Here is a 12009-nt window from a genome sequence, read left to right as displayed (position 1 = left end):
AAGAGGAGCCCCAAGTAGATCTGAAACAAGGACTGTTCTATGAAGCAACAGTTTGGACCCATGCAGTTCCCATAGCTACACCTTTTAAGTTATTGAAGGAGAAGTTTTTTAATGTGAGAACATGTTCAGCCAAGCCATGGAGAGTGGTAGTGGAGTAGGAGAGGTGTGAGGGAAGTTTTTTTTTACACACAGAGTGGTAGGTGCCTGGAACGCGGTACCTGTGGGGTAGTAGAAGCAGATACAGTAGTGATTTTTAAGAGGCATTTAGCCAGACACATGAATAGGCAGAGAATAGAGGGAAACTGACCACATACAGGCAGTTGGGATTAATTTAGATTGGCATCATGGTTGGCGTAGACATGGTGGGCCAAAGGGCCTGTTCCTGTGCTGTACTCTTTTATGTTCTATGTAAGGACTGGTTTGGCCTCTCTTCAAGCAAGAAGCAAAGCACTCCCAGGCTATCATGCTCTGGGATGAGTTGGAGAGGGACTGGATATCTATGGTGTAAATAAATCTGTTAAATGTCTGATGGAAGTGCGAATGCTGGATGCAGGAAGAAAGAACAGGAAGGAAGGAATAAATAGATTTGGTGGATAAGAACAGGCAACGAAGATCCACCAAGATAGTCCTGCTCATGGATTTTAGGGAGGAACTAAGAGCCTGGAAGCTAGAAAGGGAAGATCTAAGGAAATAAAGTCATTGACCATGACTGGGAGACACCAGCCTGATGTTCAGTGGTGTGGTCATTATCCAGAAGAAGTTATCACCATAATTGCCAAGCTGATAATTTGTAATGAGTAGATCTAAAGAGGGTAAGAAGTGGTGTGGGATGGATCAAGAATCTTCACCTCCAACTGGAGAAAGGGTCCACGGTATGGGGTGAAGATTCCTAGCCAAAGAAATGGACACAGTGATGTAGGCAATGGAAGAAGATCTCAATATAATGTTAGGCTCAGAATTCACTAAGACTGTGACATTGGAGAATGAAGCTGAGCTGCTAAGAACTGATTATTGGCAACAGAGAGGGGGAGGGTCAAAAGGGGATAGTGAAACGATGATAAGAGATAAGACTGGTTTGGGAAGTGCTCAGAGAAAAATGAAGGACAAGGAAAACCTAGAGGAATGTTAAAATTGTTGAAAGAAATTGTCGAATGTTAAAAGAGTTGTTGAAAGTTGAACCTGACGCCAGGAATACTCTGTCTGACGGTACAGGTACTAGTGAAGGGTGATATTAGTGGTGGGTGCGTGGAACGCACTGCCAGCACAGGTGGTGGAGGCAGATGCATTAGGGACATTTGAGACTTGGATAGCCACATGAATGATAGAAAAACGGAGGGCTATGTGGGAGGGAAGGGTGACATAGATCTCAGAGCAGGATAAAATGTCGGCACAACACTTTACAGCACAGTACAGGCCCTTCGGCCCATGATGTTATGTTCTAAAATAAATCTGAATGAACAAGAAAATTCAAAAGACCAATGAGCACAAAAGTTGTTAAAAGCTCATTTCAAAGAAATCACTGTAATATTGGGAGCACAATATTATACAGCAGCAAGGTGCCATATATTTCAGCTGCTGAGTATTAGCAGTGACGCAGACCCAATGTGGATAATGTGCTTTGTATTAGTTTAATGTAGAGAAAATGTTTTCGTTTTTCTACCTGTAAATCCTTTCTCAAAGATTAATTTTCCCCTTTACTGATGGTGACATGAGCATTTGATTTGTATCTGATGTTTTAATAAAAATGAATTCTATATATCCTAAGAATCCTTTGAATTACCACTAAGGGATTATGTTTGAGTAAATTTAATACATTAGACACTGTCAGCGGTCTTATTAGTTTATCCAGGATGGTTACTATATTGTCAGTTCCCTTTAAACTTTTGTTCCTGTCAATATAATTGTACAACCTTTGTGTCTCATCTTTTCTAGCAATTATCAGACCCCTACAGACAGTCAATAAGAGTAAGTGAAATTTACTTTTTAATGATCAACCATTTTGTAAAACCTGTCAGTTTAGATAACTGTGTATTTTTATTCCACAACATACTTTTATTGATGTTACTATAAACAGTATGTGTTGTAATTTTCCTGCATTATTTAAAACTGATGTGTTCTATAATTAGTTTATAATCATTGGTTTTTGTTGGAAATGGGCTGCTAATTGTTCTGACCAATTTTGGCAGGATCTCATTGAATTATGTAATCCACATACTTCATGTGCATATTAAATTTCTTATCTAACATGCTAGTGCATGGATGTTTATGCACTAGTTCTCTATTTCAACCTTGTGGTTCTAGACAAACAGGACAAGAAGACATTTTCTTTTTCTCTGGGAGACATCTAGCTGTCTGAGTGAATCTGGGCGCTGTCTAATAACTGAACAGGATTTTTGAAAGCTTGGTCGTGATTTTTGACGTCTTTCCTTCGTGCTGAAGTGTCTAATCAGTTAGCTACTTGGGGGTGTTGCGTGTGTTGTTAGAAAATATAAAGCATTTATTTTAGAAACAGATGGGGATTTTTATATTTTAAATCAAATTTGTTTTCTTGATGCTCTGCACTGTTGAATCCATTCTTCATTTTTCTAATTGGCCAGACATGACGGAGTCTAAAGTGGAAATCATTTTGGTTCATTTACTTATGAAATAGCAAACTTTGCCAATCTTGGTGTTTCATTAAAAAGTCACCAGTACAAGGAAATGCCAAAATTACTTGATACTGGAGATCAGAGAGCAAAGGTGGGCAGGGGTGAAAATTATATTAACCTTTCCTATAGTATTAAATCTTTTGATAATCAAGGATTGTTTCCTCTTGCAAGTTCTGAGATTGTAATAATGAATGCATTTGCATTGTGTTACTTTGAAGACTTAAGCACATTGGGACAAATTAATTTGGTGGTGATCCTTCCCAAGTGTTCTAAATGAACAAATACGGAAAGTGCTTCTACAGTTAAAGTTATTACAAAATGTTCAGGATGATAAGCTTCATGATTCATGGCCATCTGGCTTATGGCAAAGCTCCAACTAACTAAATGATATGGCATGAACCTCCCCTAGCTCCTTCCTGTGGTCTGCATGGGGTCCCATCTTCGGCTCTTGTTTGCTTGTTCGCATCAACTGAAAATTTTTTTGTGGTTACTCACACTTGAAAATAGATACGTCCAGTGTGAATGCAACCTTTCTTTGAAACGTGATGAAGTTCGTTCACTTTCTAGCAACTTATGATCAGTGATAATGGAGTTACCGAAATGTTCTGGCTTCAAAAATCTGTGTGTGCTTCAGCAAGGCTTTCTGTCTTCCCACTGAACATTTCTTTGCAATCTACAACTTCTTTAACCAGTTCCATGGAAGGCCAATGGAAAAACATGTGGATCTGATTGTTTAAAAATATTCAAGACATCTATTTTTGACATGGTTTCATCCATGAAGCATTCAGTGTTTCATTTGTGTTTACTGTTTTCTTCCAGCTCCCACTCAAAAGGGTAAATCTACCTCAAAAACAACTGGGCGTAAGTATAACTTGAATAAAGTATTGGTTCAGCTCTTAGCACACCTGGTGATGAATCCTTCAGATTCAGAGAAGCCCAGTTTAGGGCAGTACTGGAAATATCCTGGCTCTTTGGATTAATCGAAAAGGCTCTTCAAAAACAAGTAACGTCCTTCATTGTCAGAAAGGAAAAAAGTTGTCTGGTTTCTAAAACCGGATCTTGAGATTGGTACTACCATCATTTCTTTGATCCTACGATTCTGCCTCTTCATGAAATTTCCAAATGAGCTTGCTATTACTTTGGTTATCTGAACATCTAATTCATCTCCCACTCTGGCTAACAAGTTAACAATATAACCCTAGAAGTTACAGGCACTGCCATCATCTTTATGTGTAAACTTGATTAGCTCCCGAATTCTTCCCTATTCAGTCATTGAGGCCCTGCAAAACTACTTGCAATATCCTTGAAGCATACTGTCACCAACTCTTTTTAAGTTCCCATTGGTGTCAGTTGGAGACAGTTGATTCACTTTGTGCTTCTCTGACGATTTGGGTGATGTTTGAACCATTACTGAGAAGGGTGTGTGATATATTTTTCCCTCTCCTTTTATCCCTACACCCTCCCAGAAAAAGGAGGCTGTAATTAGCAATAGATTGGCAGTCTCCCAGGCTCTCAAATACCTAGTCATTCATTTTCTAGATAGGCACCACAATCAGCAGGGATATTCAGATCACTTCAACCGCAACAGACTTTATATGCTGAGCACAGAATGCATTCTTTATGGTCTCTGATTATCCAATGCTTCTGCATAAGAGCTGACATTCTCTTACCAGTGTTCCTAACAATAATAAATGATGAAATGGATATTCCAGAAGAAAGTGGGTTAGAGGGACCAAAATATCTGATCCCCACTTTTGATAAAATTTTAGTCTTGCATAAATGTTTTGAACTTCCTACACTATAAATATTAATGCTGTCTAAAAGTAAAGTCGATGGCGTTGGTCTCAGTCAACAAGAGCTCAGTTACGTGCTCTAATCACTTCCTTATCTGGAATAGACACATCCTCAGACCTCATCTCAATTTCATGCCAGATCCAGTATCCAAAAGTCATTGGGCTTGGGAAATAATCATTACCGAATGGACGTGAGGATAACAGTCTCCTGTGCCGCTGTATGCACAGGAAATCTAGTCATCTGTGGAAGACGACATTGGGTCTGTTCTTTCAGCAAGCAAGGAACGGTTAAGTGAATTGTGGGATATATCTGCCAATGTGGAAAGGCTGTTTTCAATTTCAACCATAAGTAATAATTCAACACTCTAGGAAAAATTAAAGGTCACTTAAGAAGATCTATAGCCTAAATATGCATTAATTTTCTGGAAAATTATTATAGAGGATGTTTTCAAAGCAGCCGCAAGGAGTAATCCAAATATTAACACCACCTTTTTGACCCACCTCCCTTTCACGCCATGTAGTTCAACAGCTCATTTTGGCATCTGGTGTAGTCCATGGTAAAACAGATCCATCTTGCTCATTAAAAATGAACAGCTCCGTAAGACTGAGCTTGTGGCATGTGGAGAAGATTGTTCACCATAGTAAAAATAGCTCTTATCAAGTTAAGTTCTTCTCTGCGTAGCAAACTCTCCATTGCCTGGATAAAGGTTGAATTACACAATGAAAGGAACCACATTTTTGCAGTAAATGAAGGACAGAGAATGAACTTCAGTGCTTTCTACGTCAACTAAAATGCAAATTATGATCTCTCCAGAGAAAAAGCAACACCTACAGTAAATCATTTTTCGTCTGTGTTGCCCTGGTATCTCACTCCCAAATATAGGAGTAGTAAGCCAATTCAAATATAATATGCAAGTCGCATTCTATCTCAAAACTGTATATATTTGTTCCTCATCTGTATTCACCTTCATATATCTCTACGTTTAGCTAGCTCATTGAATTCCGGATTCATGCTTTCTCAACTAACCGGCGTCAAACTTCACAGCAAACATCACGGCTGAAATTCAATTTTTTTGCTTGCCGCATTCTGCGACCAGTTTACATTTTATTTCATTAGACCTGTGGATTTCCATGTTTCCATTACTACAGTTGAGATGTGTCTTTTAAGATCTGTTGTGTATTTGTGTCTTACAGAAGCCTGGGAAATGGTGTGCTGTTCATGTGCAAATTGCCTGGCAAATCTATCATCACCAGCAAAAATTAAAGGTACTGCAAAAAGCCTTGACAATTCCAAAACTGGCAAATTTTACATGTTTTTTCCATTCATGTTAGCTATCAATACAAGTGTTAAATAGTCAATATTAAAACAGTTAGTACGTGTAAATTTGGTGATGTATGTAACCAAATATATTAACCCTCAACTACAAGCAACGTTCATCTGTTTTGAGGAATTTGCTCCAAAATTGTTCAGTAGGATTTTCTTTGGAGGTTCTCATAACTAAGACCAATATGCACACCCTTTATGCCAAATTTATGGTGATTGATCCAGAAGACCCTTTAAGGAATTTCTTGATATAGTTATCTGTTTACGTAGCAAAATTTTATTGTGGATTAATTGTTTCTTTTTGTGCTGTGTTATTAAATTGCATGATTTCAAAGCAACAAATGTCGATGGACCATCACAAACTTGAAATAGGGGGTAAACTGGACCTGTTTAGTCGGCCACCTGCACCTGGAATGTTTCCGGGTTTCTCGTATCCACATGACCTTGCCAGGCCCCTCTTCTCAAGCACAGGTATGTCATCTGATAATATGAAATGGCTTGTTTATTCTGTTGTGGTTTGAGGATTTTCATCCAGAGGTAGCTTTGTACACTGCAGCTTCCAATGTAAGGCAACACAATGATTTTTGTCATTTCTGCCTTTGCCTCAGTGACCTGGCAGATTGAAACCTGACGGAGGGCTTTTGATTTTTAATTCACCCCATCAACAAAACATCTGCTGAATTTATTGCCTGGCGACGAAGCTGTGATCAGCAGTTTATCTGTGAATTGCTTCGTTCAAATTAGGTGATCCAGTCAATGGAGTCTATCTGATTGTTTAAGGTTCTCTCGGGTCCTAGGTTAAAGTTCTACCTACACTTAACCTCGAATTCAATCCATCTCTGTAATCTCCTCATAGTTCTTGGTGCACCCATTTCCCAAAATAGATATGCCAAATTTAATGATTTTTTTTTCCTTTGGCTGTGTTGTATTACACATACGCATCTAGGTCTGAATTAAGTTGTTAAAATCGACACTAAGATGATATGCATAGATTAAAATTTGTAATTTAAAATTATTTGACATTACTCCGACTTTAATGGCTTAGATTTTCCTGTCCCGTGCTGTATAAGCAGCCAATTCATGCAAAACAGTGTCATCTGAACTAGATTCCATTTGGCAATCGTCCCATCCACCATGTAGAATTAGGGTCATACAGCATGAAAACAGGCCCTTCAGCCCAACTGGTCCATGCTGACCAAGATGTCCATCCAAGCTATTCCCATTTGGCCCATAAATTTCTAAACCTTTCCTGTCCGTGTACTTGTCCAATTGTATTTTAAAAGTTGTTATTGTACCTGCCTCAGCCACTTCCTCTGGCAGCTCATTCCATCTACGTACCACCCTCTGTGGAAAAAGTTGCCACTCAGATTCCTATTAAATCTTTCTCCTCTCACCTTAAACCTATGCCCTCTGGTTCTTGGTTCCCTGATTTATTCGGCATCACCTTCCTGGTTTATGTGAGAAACCCAATTGTCTGAATCATCTTGTCCTATCCTACTTCTATAATTTCCTTTATCCCTTTGACTTGACTTCTTGTGCATCCTAGTCTCTTCTGCTCAATCATCAGGGAACCAAAACTTCTGTCATTTCAGTTGTACAGTTCTGAAGTTCCTAATTCCTTTCATTTTACTACTGATCAAACCATCTCTCCTAATGCTTCCAGCACTGTTCTCCACCTAAGTTCCTCTGGCTATTTTTATGTTGTGCCTTCAGAATAATAGAGAATTTGCTGGCTATCTTTTGCATTGGATGTTTGATGAGAGGTTCTTGAACATCGGTAGTATGTAGCAACACAAAATATGAACTAAATTGCCATCAGATGAACAATTCAGTGTATGGTTTCATCTCACTACCGTTGGCACATTGAACTCCCCTTCAAGCCACTGTAGATGTGCCGATATTCTTGGTGCTGTAGATGTGCATGTTAACTTTGACTAGCTGTCCACAAGATGGATGGGTGGCTGACCAGCCAACACAATGTTCAATAAAAATCCGCCACTTTGCAGTATTTTTCCTAGTTTCTCTGCTGGATCTTCATTATTGCTTGGCTGCTGTCTTGTGCAATACAAACGTTTGTAAGCGATCTCATTTTAAACCCATCACTGGGGTTCTCATCTGTTAGATATGTCCTGAAATCTTGGTGGATTGGAAAATGACAGTGTCCATCAGTCATGTGGAAGCAGAGTAGTGGATGTGTTTCAATGGATTTCCATTGCAACAGAGAGCTGCCTCCTGGGTTGATGAAGTAGTAATAATTTGAACTGTGTGTGCATGTTCACTGAAATGACCCCATGTATCTCTATCCTCAGATGACTAGTTAACAATATTGATGGATTGTTGCTTTCATTTTTACTTGACTCCTTTATCATTCATTTAACCAAGATGATTTTTTTTGGATACACCTTTGTAGGTAATGCACACCCAGCTGCAACCACCTTTGGCCCACCACCTCATCATCACAGCAGCTATTTACCCACTGGTCACCTGGCAGGTAAGAACAGGAATGAGCATCATCCGGCCTTGGACTATAATTATATTCTTCCTGCATTCTGATTCAGCCAAGTCTAATTTTTGGTCTATAGTTTTCTTTTGATGGGTTTAACTCTTCCTTCAGCTACTTTCCAAAGGTGACCATCTGCACAGTTCCTGTTGTAAAATGCAGTTCTGGTAACCAAGCCACACATAGCATCACACAATGCCAATGCTATTTCTGGTATCAATACCGGGAGCTCTTCTCTGTTTAACCACTATTGTAACATCAAGTTACAAGGTGCAAAATCAGGCACTCGCACAACCAGATCTGGCACTATTACCTTAAAAAAAAGTTCTCGTTCTCAAAGAGAAATGAGAAGATGTTTCAGAGCTGAGGCAGATCCTGAAATAATACTGCAGGCCAAAACCTTGTCATCTCTCAAAACAAAATTGCTGGTTGTCAGTTGAAGGAGTGGCTGTTTCCTGCTTTGAGCAAAGGGATTCCACTTTCAATGAGAGAAAAGAGAGTAATGCAATGAGTCCCAATCTCCCCCTCAATCAGGAAGTGGCATAGAGTCAGTGGGTCAGATGGCCTCCTGTGCCCTAACAATTCTCAGATTCCTTGAAAGGTGTTTTTGCATTCATCTGAATTCCTATTGCACCCATTCAACCCTATTAAAATAAACCAAGGGACTATCTAACATAATGAGGTTTGCCAGGAAATCTATTCATGAGCAACATCCAATAAATGATAGCCAAGCTGGTCATCCCCATATTATGGGAATGAATGTGGCTGGAGAAGAAAGAGAAACATTTCTGAATCTGGCAAGAATCCACCATTGCAAGAAAAAAAATGGTGTGGAAAGATGATCAAATGGTAGGTTACAACTGCAAGTGATAGGGACCTCCATTTATGAGAGGGAGAACATTCATGAATAAGAGCACCTAAGGAGTCCTCCAAGAATTATATGTGTTGTAGCACTGAGTGTGCGTGTGAATAGTGAGGAATGCTTTGTAAAGTGTGTAGGAGTATTGCAAGTGAGTAGTGCACTTGCAGTCTCGCAAGTACATAACAAAAGACAGGTGACTTCATCATGGAGTGAACTTGGAACCTGAATAGAATACATCCACATAGGCGTCAGACGTACGAGTTAAAGAAGTTTGCTGTAACATTTTCCTTATAGTAACTAAAGTTTTGACAAAGTAACCCTTGCATTTATTAAGATTATTCCCAATTTTTAAAAGACCACTGTTCTTTCCACTGAATCCAAGATGATTTATTTTTAAAGGGTGGAGCTAAGGTGCTGACCCACTGCAGATTCGTGGCACCTGAACTACTTTCACAACTGATAGTTTACCTTCCACTCAGGTCTAAAGAGTAGGTTGTCCATTTTCTGTAGGCCATAATCATGGATGTAAAGCATCCCCATTCTTTACTCTGAGCAATGCCAAAACTACTTTTTAAAAAAAAGGGGGACTTAGATTGGTATTGGTTTATTATTGTCACTTGTACCAAGGTACAGTGAAAAACTTGTCTTGCAAACCGATCATACAGGTCAATTCATTACACAATGCAGTTACATTGGGTTAGTACAGAGTATATTGATGTAGTACAGGTAAAAACAATAATAGTACAAAGTGTCACAGCTACAGAGAAAGTGCAGTGCAATAAGATGCAAGGTCACAACAAGGTAGATCGTGAGGTCATAGTCCATCTCATTGTATAAAGGAACTGTTCAATAGTCTTATCACAGTGGGGTAGAAGCTGTCCTTAAGTCTGGTAGTACGTGCCCTCAGGCTCCTGTATATTCTACCTGATGGAAGAGGAGAGAAGAGAGAATGACCCGGGTGGGTGGGGTCTTTGATTATGCTGGCTGCTTTGCAAAGGCAGCAAGAGGTAAAGACAGAGTCCAAGGAGGGGAGGCTGGTTTCCATGACGCTCTGGGCTGTGTCCACAACTCTCTGCAGTTTCTTGCGGTCCTGAGCAGAGCAGTTGCTGTACCAAGCCGTGATGCATCCAGATAGGATGCTTTCTATGGTGCATCGATAAAAGTTGGTGAGTGTCAAAGGGGACAAACCAAATTTCTTTAACCTTCTGACGAAGTAGAGGCGCTGGTGAGCTTTTTTGGCTGTGGCATCTACGTGATTTGACCAGGACAGGCTGTTGGTGATGTTCACACCTCAGTACCATTGATGTAGACAGGTGCATGTATACTGCCCCCTTTCCTGAAGTCAATGACCAGCTCTTGTTTTGTTGACATTGAGGGAAAGGTTGTTGTCATGACACCATTCCACTGAGTTCTCTATCTCCTTCCTGTAGTCCGACTCATCGTTATTTGAGATAGGGCCTACTACGGTGGTATCATCTGCAAACTTGTAGATGGAGTTAGAGCAGAACCTGGCCACACAATCATGAGCATATAGGGAGTAGAGTAGAGGGCTGAGGACGCAGCCTTGTGGGCCACCAGTGTTGAGAATAATCGTGCTGGAGGTATTGCTACCTATCCTCACTGATTGCAGTCTGTTGGTCAGAAAGTCAAGGATCCAGTTACAGAGGGAGGTGTTGAGTCCCAGGTCTCAGAGTTTAGTGACGAGTTTCACTCTTTACACAGAACACATTAACAAAACCTATTGTTTACCTATCATAAGACACAGAATTCTAGGTCTGTACCATTAGGTGGTATGTGTTAATGCACCAGTGACATTGCTGTTGTTTTACCACAAAATGAAGCAGCGAGAGCATCTCTGTTCCATACATGCTTGAGTTTCTCTTCACCAGCCTATCTGAAGCACTTCACTTTGTTAAAGTATTGTCAACAGTCCTGTATTGCACAAAGAGTGCTAAATTTGAGAATCAGCCCTATATAAGATCAATACTGGATGCCCTTTTCTTCCCCCCAACGTGTTTTTCCAATCTTGGCACCCAAGCTTGAGTTCCAAGCTGATTAGGGGGAAAAAGTTGAATGATCCAGAAATGGAGCCACCTGATGGTTACAACAGCCATGACTTTGCCATCATTGGGGAGCACTGTGATAAGAACCAGAAGCAGGAGTAGGCCACTTACCTGCACTAACCTGTATTTCTTGATTTCCTTAAAAATATCTGAAAATCTATAATCTATACTTGGTATGTTTAAGTGAATCACCTCATAATCAAAGTAGTGTAGGTCCTGCCTGTTTCATCTCTATTCATGTGACACAGCTGGCATCCCAGGAATCAACCTAATGAACCTTTGTTGCAGTTCCTCTGTTGCATGTAAATCCTCCCTTGAATAGGGAGATTAGACATGTATAGGTGTGGTCTCACCAGGCCTTTATATCATTGGAGCAAGACATCTCAACTCCTGTGCTTAATTCAGAGTGCAACCATCTAATCAGATATTTTAGTCAGGAACCTACAAACTGTCACCTTGAATAAAGAAATGTTGCTTATGTATACAACCCTCAGTAAAGTAACACCACAACACCCTGCTCTACCTGCAACTTCTAACATAATTGGAGAGTCTTTAATGATGAGGCAGAATAAGCCTAGCTCTCAAAATCTTCGACATCTGGGTAAATCAGGGGTGCGGTTTACATTGTCAATGTGTGAAGGAGGAAAGAGAAGGCACGGGGGAAGGAAGAAGAGCAACAAAAGTAAATTTCCATCCCCACCACTTGAAACTTTACAACAGCGAATAGTCAGATTAATATATTTGAACATTGTAATTCATAAGCATTGGGAGGTTCCATGTCATTCATTGTCAAACTTCTGTTTTAAATGCACGTGGAAA

General features: G+C 39.9%; 1 protein-coding gene and 1 long non-coding RNA gene across 15 annotated transcripts in view; one reads left to right on the top strand and one right to left on the bottom strand.

The window, feature by feature from the left end:
* The window catches only part of LOC127579229 (uncharacterized), a 121821-nt gene that overhangs the window by 73868 nt on the left and 35944 nt on the right, over positions 1-12009 (bottom strand). The window lies entirely within an intron of this gene.
* The window catches only part of fbrsl1 (fibrosin-like 1), a 763594-nt gene that overhangs the window by 743122 nt on the left and 8463 nt on the right, over positions 1-12009 (top strand). For 10 of the 14 annotated variants that reach the window (XM_052031834.1, XM_052031833.1, XM_052031838.1 and 7 more), the window contains 5 exons: positions 1933-1965; positions 3468-3509; positions 5636-5707; positions 6101-6236; positions 8176-8256. In XM_052031834.1, coding sequence (XP_051887794.1) covers positions 1933-1965; positions 3468-3509; positions 5636-5707; positions 6101-6236; positions 8176-8256 — 364 coding nt within the window. The remainder of the gene's footprint in view (positions 1-1932; positions 1966-3467; positions 3510-5635; positions 5708-6100; positions 6237-8175; positions 8257-12009) is intronic. The other 4 variants (XM_052031844.1, XM_052031846.1, XM_052031835.1 and 1 more) reach the window with 1 other exon arrangement.

The sequence above is a fragment of the Pristis pectinata genome, chromosome 17, assembly GCF_009764475.1.
Source record: "Pristis pectinata isolate sPriPec2 chromosome 17, sPriPec2.1.pri, whole genome shotgun sequence".
Classification (NCBI taxonomy): Eukaryota; Metazoa; Chordata; class Chondrichthyes; order Rhinopristiformes; family Pristidae; genus Pristis; species Pristis pectinata.
Note: the sequence above shows the minus strand (reverse complement) of the source record. Positions and strands in the feature narration are given on the sequence as shown.